This window comes from Castanea sativa, chromosome 6, assembly GCF_040712315.1.
Source record: "Castanea sativa cultivar Marrone di Chiusa Pesio chromosome 6, ASM4071231v1".
Lineage (NCBI taxonomy): Eukaryota > Viridiplantae > Streptophyta > Magnoliopsida > Fagales > Fagaceae > Castanea > Castanea sativa.
In genome coordinates this window covers 42,906,269-42,923,077 of record NC_134018.1, presented here as the reverse complement: position 1 = coordinate 42,923,077, position 16,809 = coordinate 42,906,269, and the positions used below count along the sequence as shown (strand labels likewise).

The 16,809-nt window shown below is 32.4% G+C and overlaps 1 protein-coding gene across 1 annotated transcript; it reads left to right on the top strand.

The window, feature by feature from the left end:
- Positions 1-11,875: 11,875 nt before the first annotated feature.
- Positions 11,876-15,591, top strand: LOC142638442 (uncharacterized). Its single transcript, XM_075812476.1, has 4 exons — positions 11,876-12,342; positions 12,452-12,720; positions 14,819-14,948; positions 15,097-15,591. The coding sequence occupies exons 1-3, from the start codon at positions 12,066-12,068 to the stop codon at positions 14,882-14,884; spliced, it is 612 nt and encodes a 203-aa protein (XP_075668591.1). The 5' UTR covers positions 11,876-12,065; the 3' UTR covers positions 14,885-14,948; positions 15,097-15,591.
- The last annotated feature ends 1,218 nt before the right edge of the window (positions 15,592-16,809 follow it).

Genomic DNA, 16,809 nt, shown 5'->3' with positions numbered 1-16,809 from the left:
CAGAAGTTAAAACAGAAAAGGGTCCCCAAACATCCATATGAACAAGATCAAAAGGATTAGAACATTTATTATTATTGAAGGGAAAAGGAATCCTTTTCTGTTTTGCCAAAGGACAAACAGTACAAGTTTTATTACAACAAGCCTTAAGGAAAGGAAATACATGGCTTAAGGATTGAACCTTCACATTAGAGGGATGTCCAAGCCTTGAATGCCAAAGGAAAGACATATTGGAGGAAAGAGTAGATGAACAAGTAGCAAAAAAAGACTTGAAACACTGCTTGGAAAGGAAATCAGCAAGAGAATTAGTAGCTTGATCCAAGCTGGAACCTTGTAACAGATACAAACCATCATGCATTTGGCCCATTCCAATCGTGCTCCAACATGTAAGGTCCTGTATAAAGCAAAATTTGGACAGAAAAAAAAAACACATGGGTTGAGATTTAGTTAAGGCACTGACAGATAGAAGGTTAAATGTGAAGGAAGGTACACAAAGCACATTAATAAGGGTAATGTGAGAAGAAAGGTGTATGGTTCCAATATGTGTGACAACAGCAGCCTCCCCATTAGGCAATTCAACCATGGTATGTGAAATTTCAGTATAGGAAGTCAACAATTTCATAGAGCACACTATGTGATCACTAGCACCAGTATCAATAACCCATGTATTAGAATTATAAGCTCTCCTATTTATGATCTTAGCTGAGAAGACTGAGTGCTTGAGATTAGTAAAATTACCTGCAACAATATTGGAAGTGCAAGTCACTGCATTGGCTATAGGAGATGCCTGACCTGATGTGGGCTGTGAAGTGGAACAAGAACCTATCAAAGTTAGGAGCTGCTGGTACTGATCATGTGTGAAAATAGGGCGTGAGAAGTGGGCAAATTTGAGCCAAAGTCAAGAACTCCATTAGACTGATTTCCTTGAACCAACTCAAAATTAGAGGAAACCTGATGAGCAGAGGCATTTTTGTTGTTCTTGAACTTGAATCCTGGTGGAAAACCATGTAGCTTGTACCATTTGTCTATAGTATGACCCAATTTGGCACAGTGAGTGCACACGGGTCTCTCTTTGCCTTTGAAATTATTGCTTGAACTCTTGGTAGCCAAAACAGTGGATTCAACTCTCACAGGGTTGGTTACAGACCTCTGCATTTCTTCTTGAATGAATAAGGAGTGAGCTTTATTGACAGAAGGCAAGGGATCCATCAACAAGATCTGAGTTCTCACTTGAGAAAAGGCATCATTCACTCCCATGAGAAACTTCATAGTGGACTCCTTGGCTTGAAGATTCTTCAATCTTTGATTAATTCCACATACACACTGACCACAAGTACACTGAGGAAATGGACTCAAATTCTGCAATTGATCCCATAAAACTTTGAGCTGAGTGAAGTAATCAGTGAGTGATTGTTCTCCCTGATGAATCTCAGCAATCTATTTTTGGATATTGAAAACCTTGATTCCATTTCCTTAACTGAAAGTGTCTCGAAGATCAGTCCAAATTTCTAAAGCAGTATCTCTGTAGATGATGCTAGCTTGGAGCTTTAGTGACACTGATTTGATGATCCATGTGCCTACCATATTGTCAGCACGAATCCATGATCGAGCAGCTGCTAGGGAATTCACCAATGGTGAAGAGATGGTTAAAGATCCATCAATAAACCCTAGCTTGTTCTTGGCAATCAGAGATTTTCTCTCTGATCTTGCCCAAGCAGGATAGTTTTCTCCCCCAATTAGAGGTTGAGAAGTGAGAATTGATCCTGGATTTTCTCCAGGGTGCAAGAACAGAGGATCACCAAGATTATACGAATCTTGTGAAGAAGATGAAGCCTCTGTGGTGGAAGCATTTGCTGCTACTGTTTCTGCCATAGAAAAATGGAGAGCACGAGAATGGTGAAAGAGAAAAGCTTAAAACAGATGAGTAAAGCTTGAGGAAAACTCAAAGAAGACGATAATGGTGAATGAGAAAGTTTCCCAAAAATTGATTTGAGAAAACCCTAGAATTTTGAAGCGTCTAGAGAAAATTTTAGCTCTGATACCATATGAAAAACTAAATTTGTGATTGAATGAAAAAAATCTGTTATTGAAAGAATTGATCTGTACATATATATACCCAAAGACTCAAAACAAAGTCTGTAATCTGTAACTAACTTACTAGAACTTTGCACATGTGACACAACTAACAAACTTAACTAACAAACACACGTGAGCTACTAACCTACCTATTAGTTATATACAAAAACTACAGGTAGCTTACAGACCATTACAAAACTAATACTAGCTATACTACATGTGTATTTTGTCGTTTAGATGTATCTGTACATTTCTTGATTTTCTTCAACTGTGAACTATTGAATTCAGTTACCAAACAACTGTCCAGCTCTTCAATCTTCATATCCGTTGCTTTGACACTTGCTGTGAAATCATCAGAGTGTCTTGCTTGGTCTGATGCACACTGGTGCTACCTTGATGCACTACCTGCTACATTGTGTTGCAGCTTGAGCTGCATTAGTGCAGCAATTGATGCTCCTACTGCTGTAGAGCTATGTTCCACATTATGCCTTTGACACGGCTTCTGAAATATTTGTTTTCCTATGTGTTCCTAAACTATCCTGTTGAAAACATATATAATTTTTAATCAAAACAATTATAATTTAAAACAATTCTTGATGCTATCAGTATTAATAGGTTCGTGAGGTTGGAGTGTAAAAAAATATCAACCAGTTCGAACCTATCTCCTTTCTGGTGTGAGATATCAAAGAAGTATCTCATTGTAATTTCACCATGCTATAGACGAAATAGTCAACTTCAAACCATGTGATGTCTAACAATTTGATGCCCAATATTACCAATCCAATTAAATTGTAGGTTTTCTTTTTATCTGGGTCTTTTTGTTTTGGTTGAAGATTTTACGATGTCACTTTGTTTTGCAGATCAATTGAAATTGGAAAGATGTGTATTGGAACTTCTGATTTCTTTTTTCACTACTTGCTTGGGAAAGAATTTGATAGTATATGTAGTGGTGCATTTGAACCCATATTATTTCCTTTATATTTTTATTTGTTGATATGAAGATGCTATAATGTTAATAGTTAGCTTCCTGGTGAAATTTCAGGATTATATAAAATCATCTAGTGAAATTTTACATTGGTTGTGTGGTGATTTGGTAGACTATTGGTAGTGAGATTGGTATTGAACTTGGACTTGGTCTTAACATTTTGGTATTTAACTTTTGAAGACATTTTTAAGTTTTGTGAATGAGATAGGTTTATATAGTAGAAAGGAGATGGATTGAATCACAATGGACTTAGAGACTATGTATTTGAAAGTTTAGGGGATTTTGAGAAGTAGGTTTGATTTTTTTTTTTTTTTTTTTTTTGTGGTGGGTTTGTGTATTGAGATTAGAGTTTATAATTTTCTCTGCAAACTAATTTAAAGGTGGCTTGGTGTTTTTGAATGGATATTCAAATAGATAGTCATATGCTAAATATTCCGAATGCACCCGATTCGAACAAGAATAGGCATCTGTTTCAAAGTTGAAACACAATGGAGGCTTGGGTTGAAAGTGAAGCTAGACCCATCTCTATCATCTAAGATAGAAAACCCTATCCTTTATATTTTGCATATGCTTCCAGGGCATTACCTATTTCAATTATCCACTGCTACCATCATTTTTATCCCACAATAACTTGTGCCTTTATGCGTGTGCACACGCACACATGCACATGTGCATATATTATATATATATATATATATATATATATATATATATATATATATATATATATATATATATATATATATATATAGAGAGAGAGAGAGAGAGAGAGAGAGAGACCCCTAAACCTTTAAAATGACCAAAATACACCCAAACCCTCTAAAATGACCACAAATAACCCGAAACCTCTAAAATGACCAAAAATACTCTAAAACCTCTAAAATAACCAAAATAACTCTAAACCTTTAAAACAAAAAAATACCCTTTAAAATATCTAAAATGACCAAAAACCCTAAACCTCTAAGATGACCAAAATACACCCAAAACCTCTAAAATTACCAAAATAGGGGCTTGGGTATTTTGGATTTTTCGAGAGTATTTTCATCAAATTAAAGGTTCCAAGATTAATTTGGTCATTTTGTAGGTTTCGAGGGAATTTCAGTATTTCTTTTTTTTTTTTTTTTTAGGTTTTAGGGGCATTTCATTAATTTTTAGATTTTTAGGCTATTTCGGTAATTTTCTATGTTTCAAAGGTATTGGGATCATTTTTCAGGTTTCAAGGGTATTTCAGTCATTTTTAGGTTTTAAGGGTATTTCAGTAATTTTTTAGGTTTGGGTTATGTTGGTCTTTTTTTTAGGTTTCAGTGTTATTTCGGTCATTTTTAAGTTTTGATGGTATTTTGGTCATTTTTTAAGTTTCGGGATCTTTTAGTCTTTTTTTAGGTTTTGAGGGTAATTCCGTAAATTTTTTTAGTTCATTGTATAGATTTAAGTGGCATTTTTGTCATTTTATAGGTTTCGGTGGTATTTTGTTCAATTTTTAGGTTTTGGGGGTGTTTTGATCATTTTTTAGTTTTGACTTACATAAAATCAATTAAATTCATAAAACTACCTTAGAAAATTAATTCTTGAGTTCTTATAGTTAAAACATCTAACTAAGATTATCCTTTGTATGAATTTAAGTTGGATTAAAATAAAAATTGCTAAGACTACCAATATATATGTTGTGTGTAAATCACTAAACTTCAGTGTTTTAAAATATTGTTGTTTCCCTTAATTTATTTATTTTTTATCAACCCAATCATAATTTATTTATTTTTTTAATTTTATTTTCTTTTGTTGTTTGCTAATTAACTCCCTTTTCCTATGGATCGACCTCGAACTCATCATGATATTACTTTGCATAGTTTTCTCTTTTATTTTATTAATTTATTTTTAAATTCAATTTTTTCACTCTAAATGTGAGCTAAACCTGTTAAAGGCAAATTTTAAAAGGGATTAAGATATAAATTAGCCCCACTTACAACTTTCGGCTATATTTATGTACTCCATATAACAGAATCAATGGATAAAAAGGGGAAAAGATCAAAAGAATACTAGAGAACAACAATATCCCAGTGCAAAAGAGTTAAAAGAGGTCACATCCTGCATGACTCAAGACTTAAGAGTGACCTAATAGATTCTTAAAAAAAAAGGTAAAAAAAAGAAGTATGATCTAATAGATTGTCCATAATGTATCATATTCAATTGATCATATCCACGCTGAAAAGACTTACGTATGACATATGCTTTTTCATTAAAAAACTAAAATGTGTGTATATGCCCCCTCCCTATTGCCTTCTAGAAAGCCAAACCCAATCCTATTCTTATGTCCTATTATTTCCGCGTGTGGATGGTGTACGCGTTTGTAATTGTACCTTTAATGCAAGGCCATCCTTTCCTTTCCTTTCTCTTTGTTAATACGCAAAGGGGAGGGGCCATGGTTTCATTTTCAAGATAATGAAGAAATGTACCCATTCGGACACGGTTTGTATTCAAAGTCTAGTTCTACTGGACATGTTAGGATGCGAATACGTGTTTAAAATTAGATACGTGTCTGCATCCTAACGTGTTCAATACAACTAGACATTTAACACAAGCTCTCCTCTTTGTTTTTTACTTTTAATTTGTTGCTGTTTTTGAAACATAATTTAATGGTTACGTGGCCAAATGCCACTTTTTTTATTCTTTTTTTTTTTTTTCCTTTTTTGATAGGAGGCCAACTACCACTTGAACAGCTTAAATATTCAATTCTCCTAGCTCGTGTGGGATGGGCTAAACATATAGTCTCCACCGTATTGTTTTGGGTTCATTTGGAAACTGCCGCATGACTTGTTGCATTGAAAGACTTGCTCTATAATTGGTTGTACGGGTCCTTCCCCAAAATAAATTTTGTATTTAATTTTGGTAGATAATTTTGTATATTGTGACAAACAAATAAATCTTGCAGGTGGTCTCCAAATTGAATTCATAAGTCACAACTAATCATAATTTTCTAATCCACCAAGAAAAAAGAGGGGTTGGGGGTTGGTTTGTTGTCTAAATATCATTACAAAAGTGAAAGAAAGTTGTATTCTGAATTTATGTTACGTTGCCACACATGCCCATTTGTAAAGTTTTTATGCTGACCAGGTTCGGCACAAAATCTGAGTTAAAAAAAGAGGTTTTTGGTAAAGCTTTTCAATCCTAGTCAAAAGACTCAAAACCAAACGAAACTCCACCCAATTCATATCACTCATGACTCAACACTAAATCATTATATATTGTAAACAAGGAAAAAGTCCTGTTTGTCACATTGTACGTATTTAAATTGATTTTCACTCAGCAAGAAATAAGGAGAAAGAGAGTAAAGAAATTACTCTTTTATGCTTTTATGACTGCATTTCTTTTATTTAAAGAACTTCTAAGATGGAGATGGCATGCATCAAGTGATACAATTAATTAGGTGGGGTTTAGAGCCCAACAAAGCTATTAAAATGTTAAAAAGTTATATTTTAGCAACACAAATAATAAAAGCATGATACATCAAAGATGCTAAACTTAAAAATTTTAGCATCTAAGCTACAATAAGCTATCAAAAATAACAACTTACTATAGCTACAGTCTTATAAAAAATATTAATTTTTTATTTCATTCTCTCTCTTCTTTTCTTAAAAAAATATTTATTTCACTTTCTTTCTCTTTTTTCTCAATGCTCTCTTCTTCTCTTTGTTCAGTGGTGGCATGGGATAGTTGGTTTGGTAGTTGTGGTGATGGTGGATGTTGATTTTGGGTTGTGGGTTTGGGTTTTGGGTGGAGTGGCTGATTTTTTTTTTTTTTAAATTTTCCAATGGTGGCTATGTGGGTTTGTTGGGCTAAGACATACGTGGGTTTGGTGTTTTTGGGTGTGGTGGCTAATGGTAGTTTAGGTTTTTTGGTGGGGTGGCTGATTTGTTTTTTAATATTTCGGTGGTGGCTGTGTGGGTTTGTTGGGTTAAATAGGTGGGTTTGGTGTTTTGGGTGTGGCGGCTAATGGTAGTTTGGGTTTTTGGGTGGGTTGGCTGATTTTTTTTTTTTTTTAATATTACAGTGGTGGTGCCGTGGTGGTGGTGGCTGTGTGGGTTTGTTGAGTTGAGAAGAGGTAACTGGGTTTGGACCATTTGGTGTTTGATGGCTTCTCTGCTCCTGCTTTAAAGAAGAGAGAGAGAGAGAGACAGGCAGGAAGAGATAAATAAATATTAAATAAAGGCATTAAATAATAAAACGTTCAATTTGTTTAATTGGTAAAGCTTTTTTTTGGTCGAACTATAAGGGCCTGTTTGGATTGAAGAGGGAAGGATGGGGAGTAGAGTAGAACAGATTTGGCCCCAAAATTAGCCTATTTTGAGTCAATTTTACTCTACTCTACTTCACTCCTCCTCCCCTCACCTCAATCTAAACGGAATATAAATTTAGAGTCGAGGTTAAGCTTTTTTTGGTTGAATTATAAATTTAGACTTGAATCTTGTGTACACAGGAAAAAATCAATTGATATATTGACTTAATAGTACAAGCAATTATGGAATGAACATTATAAATTTGAATATTCTCGTAAATGACAAAAATGTGAAATTTTAAAAAAACTATACACGTAAGCAAATAAACTAATGCCTACATGTTAAAAACAAATACATTATTAATCCACAATCCAAACTCATGCAAGATATCACTCCACCATTCTAATAGCATTCCCATCAAAGAATGCAAATATTTTAACTTTTAACATCTCAAAACACAATTTTATCTATTTTAACTTTCCACTTTACAATACACACAACATCAATATTTCTATTTTCTTAGTACCTCATTTAAATATCGGTGTTTGTTATTTGCTCAAAAAAGAAAAAAGAAAAGTAGTTGAGACTTGAGAGATCAGGTGACCCCTCATGCAGGCCTAAGACGGCATGGATGATGTCTGCTAAAGCAATAGCCACCACAGTTAACGTGACATTTGATGACCAAAGGCGGCTCCAATCATACACACACGACACGAACACGGGGCCATATGTTGGTTTACCAGTCTACTTCGCCGAGAAGGCTTAAAAGCCTTTTGGTTTTGGTTTTGGTTTTGACTATAAACCAAATAAAAGTATCAACGCTGATGTCCAATTTCGCTAAGCAAAAAGGTGGCTTTATTTTTCAACTATGCAATTACGTAAGAGTGTTTGGTTTTCTCCCATCTAGAACCTAGAAAATTATTTTAATATGCATCCATTTCTTTAATTTGAAGTTTTCATATACACATAATGTTATTAGTACTTTTAAACTTCAAAGAGGGGTCAATACAATATTATTATTTTTTAGAAAAAATAATATAATATTAATAATAATGCATCTGATGCAATTGTAATGAATGGTTGAGATTGAGAGTTGGAAAAAGTAGCGTTCAATCTCAACTAAAGAGTAAAAAGTTAAGAATGTAAAAATTGTTGCGAAGGAAATGAGGTTAATTGCATGATGCAATTGCATATTGCAATTACACCGGATCTCGATCTCAAATAAAATTATATTAACAACTTTTTTTTATCATTATTATCTTATATGAAATTTGACTATTTAATTAATCACACTATTTTGTACTTACACATAAATATTCTAAAAAAATGTTTAAAAAGCATGACATAATTAATCTAATATCTCTTTGAAGTTTGAACTAAGAAACCGAACAAAAAAACATGTCAAGTGCTGGAATACCACAAAAACCGCAGTTTCTATATCATAATATCCTTGATCCTTTTTTTTCCCTCGAAATTTTTTTCTTTACTTGAAGGAAGGGTTCTCTAAAAACAAAAAAACTTGAAGGGAAAAATAAAAAAGTCAAAATCCTATAAATATAGTAATAAAATGGGTAATTTCTTGCCTTCTAGGCTAAAAGATTTCTAGAATCTAGATTCTAGATGCGAATTTGTATGTCTTCTAGTCTGACCTTTTGTCTTATGTACCAAATTAAGTTCGGTCTCTTCCATTAAATCAAAAAAAGAAAAGAAAAGAAGCTGTTGTTCCAAAGTACTTAAACAAGTCCCAATATATATATATATATATATATATATATATATATATAATGTATTTTAGGCCGTTGTAGTCAAATGATATCTCTATTCCATAATATATAAAAGGCCCAATGTTGAGTTGAAATCCTCTGACCTATTAACAGTGTTCCATTTTATGTCCCATAGATGGCTTAAACTTGCTACCATCCAACTATAGTTTACTTCCTAATTATAAAATCTTTTTTATTCCACTTGTCAGGAAAAAAAAAAAAAGGAAAAAAAAATGTTATAAATGTTAAATAGTTGGTCCACGAAATGTTAAAATTAAAAGACAAGTTTAAAATGTCCTGAAAAGGGTTAGAAATCAGAATATGCTCAATTATATACTTTGTGGAATTTTTTTTTCTCAAAAAAAAAAAAAAAAAAATATATATATATATATATATATATATATATATATATATATATATATATATATATATACACACTTCGTGGAATTGAAAATTAGCCTTCGACTTTTCATCTCATTTGAAATGATTTATTGCTAGTCCATATATTGTTATTTTTGGATTTTTTTTTTAATTTTTTATACTACTAGTTATCAAGTTTTCTAGAAAAACCTAGACACAAGCTTCTTTTTAGCGATAATTTAATTATTGGAGAAGAACCAATTTGAATCGTAGGTGTTTTTGTGGGAACATTAAAAAAAAAAAAATTAGTATTAGTTAAGCTATAAGACTCGTCGCACGCGAAGGCTCCTAAATTCTGACCATATATAATAAAATTAAAATTGTGATATACTTTATAGGAGCATCATTACCTTTCCCCTGCTCAAATTCAATTGAACTGAGCTTTCTGGTTTGCTTGCTGAGTTGATTTCATCCCCCTTGGCAGCTTCTAACTGTTGCTAGCAATAATACTTCACGAATATTATACGAAGGAATCTCTCAACGCCAATCGATAAAGGCATTAACAGTTGATCAAATTGAATTAGGTATTTAGAATGTCACCCACCAAAGAATCTGAACCTTATCAAATACTCTTCATTGTGCAATTGTTTAAAACTTAACCCATAAGAAAAAAAGGTACCAACAGAGAAAAATAAAATATGATTGATTCAGAAAGACAAAATGTTGCATGTGATCACATGATCCCAATCCATCGGTTCCACCATACCCGTTGATTGAAGAGAATTAATATTTAAATAACTAACACTAAAGGGTTAGTTAAAGCTTATTTTATATGTAATTTTCTTTGATTGGATAGGAAAATTGATAAAAGTAATCAATAATCATCAAACACATTTTTATAAGATTCATCTAATAAACAGCCAATTCCTGCAGTTCTTTGAATCAGCTGCACCATAGTCACATGCTAATACGCATTAAACAAAGAACCAAAGTTTGTCTCTTAATGCTTTGATGGGCACGCATATAAACGTTAAATCGAGCATTAGTATTAGTATTAGGGGTGTAAGACTCCAAATGGCAATTTTAACAACACGCACTCAAATTGAGCTTTATGTGTATTGCTAAAAAAATTTAACAATTGTGAAAGTAAAAGTTTGTATTTATAGCAACTACCGTTGCATGATTGTATTTATTTTATATTCATTTTTATTCACACTTCTTTCTCCTCTCTACTCTTTGACTCCCTCATTCCCTCTCTCCACCTTCTCTCTCTTTCTCTTATTTTATCACGTTGTATGTAGAAATAAAAAAAATTAGAAGTTAGGTTTATTGTTAAATGAGTTGGTAAAATACATAAAATAAGTTTTTAAAGTGTAAAATAAGTTTTTTTTTTTTTTTTTAAACCTAGATGTAAATGCTCAATTAATTGTGATTAGAACAATATAACTCTTAATTATGAAAAATATATCATTCACAAAAAACTATATTATTAGTTATGAAAAATGTTAGTATATCTTAAGGGTGGCAATTCGTGTTCACGTGTAGGGTTCGTGTCGTGTCAACTAATGAGCGTTCAACTATATAGGTCAACACTAACATGTCATGTTTATTAAACGGGTCAAGATTCTTCAACCCTAACACAACCTTAAACAGATCAATTGTGTCGACCTGTTTATCAGATTTTATCAAAATGAAGAAGAAAAAATTTATGAAAAAACAAGCAAATAAATATTTTTAATATAAAATTCAGAACTAACAAGTAACTGCATTATAAATAATCATTCAAAATTAAAGCATATCTCAATATTACAAATAATCAATCATAATATGTCAAAGAAAATAAACCATAATAACTAATAAGTTTATATACTTAAGGTTTGAAAAGTATATTGGTAAAATGCCATTTAATTAAACAAGTCAAACGAGTTTTATATGTTGAACACTAACGCAACCCGTTTATTAAACGAGTTAATTGTGTCAACCCAAACATGATATGAACTCATTAAGCCTCAATTCATAACTTGCTAATTTCATGTCGTGTCGTGTTAGATTCGCAAGTTGTATCCAATTTTGCCACTCCTAGACTATTTTTTTTTTTTTGATAGGCCTAGACTATACGTTACTTATTCTATTATATCCCAAAAAATAAAAATAATAGTACTAACTTATATATATATATATATATATATATATAAAGATGTCGTTAACTGTCGTTTAATGCTATTTAGGTATTTTCGGTTACTCTATGATGAAGAGGAAGAGAAATGCCACTATTTGACCGATGAATTCAGCGTGTTATGAAGTTCCAAAGTCTAACTCTGAAGTAGACAAGTCCAGTCAAAACATTGCACCTTAGCCTGCACCTTCCACGCCTTACAAAACTTCTCTATTAAGCCTTTAAGCCTCCAAAAACTTACCCATATGGTTCCTTCCTCTTTTTAAGCGTCTCTAGTTGGTACCCTCTTAAAGACTTTTCCCTATTATAGTTCATTATATCTTTAATTTCATACCTTGCTAATACATATATATAATCCTCAAATTCAATCCTCCGAAAACATAGCCAAAGACTCCCCATAGAAAACAAACAAACAAACAAACAATCAGAGAGACATGGGTTTTTCAAAGGATGAGAAATCAAGAAGGCTTTTGAGGGCTGTGAAGACTTTGTTTTTCTTGATCACCATGCTGATTTCTCTGCTGCTTTTCTCAGCGCCGGTTCTTTTGGTTATAGCGGATACACTTCTTCCTTCTGCGCTTCTCTCTGCTTCTCTTTCTCCGTCTTCTCTTTCTCTACAAACTCTCTCTTCCCACCTCCAAAACTATGACTTTCGGTACTCTCTCATAGATATACCCCTCATTTCCATTCTAAGATCGGCCATCATAATATGTAAGTGTTTGATATTTGTGTACCCTTTTTTTGGCTTCTAAAGCAAAACAACATGCTTAATTACAGTTTAGAATTTAGATTTATGTTGTTGCTTTGTTTGTGTTTGTAGGTGTTTATAGCTTGTGCGATGGGCCAAGGCTCTCACGAGGGCCATATTTGGGGATTACAACGATGTGTTCACTTTTGTCTTTAATGTTTGTTTCGTTGAAAGCTTCAGTTGTGTTTGCTGGCAAAGTTAGAGGTGGGTATGTTAGGGCCACGGAAATAGCTTTGTTCATATGCTCTCTGGCTCTTGCTGTTGGGCATATTGTTGTGGCATATAGAACAAGTTGCAGAGAGAGACGGAAGCTTTTGGTTTACAAAATTGACATTGAAGCTGTAAGTCCTCTCTTTTTCTTTGATACCAAGGCACATTTCTCTTTCTCTATGAGACCATTTTTTTTAGAATAATAATTATAGAATCATATCTAGGACACAATATTTTTCACCATTTTTTTTCATAATTAATAACTAATATCATTTTTAGGTTTTACCTCAATCCACCACTAACATTATTAATTATTTATTATCAATCGCACCAAAACCAAATAGTATCTGTAAAAAATATTGTTTCTTATTGATAATAATATGCCATAATTAGAGGGTAGAAATGTGATGAGGACACCATTTACTGGTGAGGTGAATGCATCATTAAGGGTTCGAGTTTTTGTTCGGTTTTTTATTTGGGTGATGTGGATGGTGAGTTGGCTGGTCCCACAGTTGCACAATGAATAATGACTTAAGGAAATTTCATTTTAGTCATTTATTAGATGAGTTGAATTTTTATTCTTCTGGAAGGTCAAGATAATGATATGAATTCAAGAAGATCTTATACGCCTAACTTTTTGAACAGTTCAAATTATAATTCTTTGGAATTTCCATGGTTGCTAATTTTCATTGAAATTGATATCTTTGGTTTGGTATAATTATTTCCTTTTTTTTTTTTCCTCTGCTATCTTTTCCTTGATTTGCTCGATTTTGTTTCATTGAATATTTACTTGATCCCCTTTTCCCCTATATGTGCTCAACTTTTTTTTGTTTCCAATCTTTTTGGTACTTATCTCCAACAAACAAAAAAAATATCTTTTTGGTATTCTCTCCTTCTATATCACATATTCAGAATTGATTTATTTGATTTTCTTGATTTATTTGATTTTCTCCAGTTGTTGATTATCACGTTTTTTTTTTTTATATTGTGTTCCCTTAAAATTATAGTGATTATCACGTTTTCTGAGTGCCTCTGCAGTCAGCTTTGAAAAGTGCAAAAACGATAAGAACATTTAATTTCGTAATAAACACAATTGACAAATGATATTATATATGAGAAGTGTCAAATGTAAAAACTTGTTCATATAATATAGGCAAATAATTAGAATTAACAATAAAGAAAAATAAGCACTGTCGTTGAAAAATAGATGAAGTGATATTCATTTCATTGACTTTTCTGTCCAGTCCCATTGTCAATGCTCAAAACTCTCAAATGTTCGGGGAATCCTAATTCCTAACCACTTTCTTGGGTAGCCGCCCTTCATTATCATCTACATCTATTTTGACCATCTTTCATTTGAAAATTGAAACTACGCCGTTTAAAAAAAAAATGGAATTTCATTGTTGAACTTGAACTTACCTATATTATTTATTTGAGAATCTTTACCAATAATATAATTTCTTCAATCATCGCATTGGGCTTGATGTATAGTAGAACAACCTTGGTATATGTGAAAATGATTTTATTCTAATTAAAATTTGTTTGTGGCAATATTTTTTTTTTCATCTTGTGTGTATTTTTTTTTAAGTTTACATTTTTTATGTTTTGAATACAAGTCCGAGAATAGCTTATTTAGCTAAAACTGAAAATTTTTTACTAAAAGTACTATATATAAAAATAAAAGGTAGCTAAAATAGTATAATGGAACTCATGAATAGTACTAAAAGCACAATGAGATTCATAAATAGTAATAAAAATAAGCTGAATAATAGTAAAAATAAGCTAAATAATAAATAAATAAATAAACTGATTTTTTAAGTCAATGCTAAACACAACCTATATGTATTTTTTTTTTTTTTTTTGGTCTTATTTTTTTAAAGTATATTAATGAAAATAAACTTTTTCAAATGAACACTTAGAAGCAGTATCTTTTTTTCTTTTTAATTTATTGATAAGTAATAAAGTCCAATCAATTTGTCATCCCTAAGTTACTGGATTCAAACATGTGCCATTTGTTCATCATGTATTCGTATTTTGCACAGCCGACCGTTAGTCCAATTTCCCAAATAAGTATGCATAATTTTGCAGATTAGTCAAATAACTAATTGGACCATAATAATAAAATGAAAAAAAGTTCCTACAAAAGTACTAAGTTATATAGTAACATGTTATTTGAGCCCAAAAAAAGCAAGTTATAATAATTAATAACATGTTATGGCATGTGCGCAGGTCTCAGCTTGCAAGAATGGGTTTCCTAGGTATCAAAAGATTTTACAAGAACAATACGTACAATGAAAGAAAATTAATTTTTTCTTTTGTATATGTGCCCCTAGTCAGATTCAAACTCGTCAGATTTCAGGTAAATGTTTTTTTAAAATTGTTCAATGGTGGTTTTGTATGCTTTCTAAACTAAATTTTGGTCATTACCCATGTGCTTGCACTCATTATTCTATTGAATTCTCCAACATCTACTAATTAACTAAAGCCACGCCTATCTTTTTTGACAGGTTTTATCGAAGAAAATCAGTTTCCTAGAGATCGAAGTAGAAACTAACGGTTGGCTAGAGAGAAGTAAAATACTGTTTCAAAGGTTTAGAATTCACTTTAGAGACTACAGCTCAGGCTATGATTTCAGCGCATGCCTAAGTTTTGTTTGTCTCCTCTCCTTTTGAGTTGTACAGTCGGTATTTGTATATAAAAAGGTGAATGGATCAAGGAAGTAGCCAAAGGCTTCTTTCAAGAACTGTGCAATAGAAGTATTGCCATCTTTCTTTCAAACCATCTTCTTGTGTGAAATGAGAATAGTTAAAAGCGTAGGTAAGTTCACTGCTTTTATGTGATCCCCCCAAAATGAAAGGTGTGGATTTGATTGGATTGAATTGTGTATTTGTGTATTGTACGAGTATGTGTTGAGCATCTCATTGGGTGTTTATTAAGTGAATCTTGGATATATAATTAATAATTACAAAAAGTCCAAATTTTAACTTGACTAGCCCTTGTCCTTTTAAGGTATAAAATGCAAATGCAGTTGACCTCTTTTCTTGAATCATTACATGTTAAATCAAGATCTCTTATAGAAGGCATAACTACCGTAGACATATACAAAATATTCCAAATGCACCCAATTCGAACAAGCAAGACATTTGTTTCAAAGTTGAAACAAAATGGAGGCTTGGGTTGAAAGTGAAGCTAGACTCATCTCTACTATCGGCATTATCTATTTAAATTATCCACCACTTTCATCATTATCCTCATAACTTGTGTCTCTGTGTGTGTGCACGCATGCACTGTGCATATTTATATTATATGGAGAGAGAGAGAGAGAAAGAGAGAGAGAGAGAGATAACACTAGAAGAAAAGAGCAAACTATCACAACTGAATATATGAATGCAGTTTATATACGTGTGCGCGCGCGTTCATATGCGCAATACATACACACAAATGGAGAGAGAGATAACACTAGAAGAAAAAAACAAACTATTACAATTGAATATATGAATGCAATTAATATACGTGTATGTGAGTGTTCATGTACGCAGTACATATACACAAATGGACAGAATTTGTGTATCTCTCACCTTCATTACATGGTATGCACAAATTAACCCTTCGTAATCATGGTTGAGCTAAACTCACTGCTGCCGCTTAAATTTAACTAGTGGAATTTAGATTGGAGATAAAGTTGTTAATTGCCTTGTTCTAATTAAAAAAAAAAAAAAGAATTGATGGAGTTTTCAATTGCCTTGTTCTGATTCAATTATCAACATCAGTGGAGGTGGTATTTTACATCACAGAAATAATATAACACCCCACTCACGTAGGAGTGGTTCACCACACAGGGGGTGGGGTGTTATATATCCCCATAGTCAAACTTTCATATGAAAAAAAATTCAAATGCAAGTACAAATGGTGCTTTACTGCTTTTATTGTTGGTCAGGAGATTGACATGTACCGTTGGCTCTCTGGAATTACATAAATTTTACAATGATCAGTTCACTCAGATGGTTTTTTTCTGGCATACCGATTATCTATCGCTTTTCTGTTGGTGTTAGTTGACCGAGACAATAGACTAGAAAGACAATTAGATGGATTACTTCATTGACATAGTTTCCAGTTCTTCTTAGTACTACTCCTGCAGTATACGCAAAAATCTCCCACTCTCATTTGATAAACCTATCACCAGTGGAGACTCGAGAGCCTGTTCTGTATTGAGTCTATTG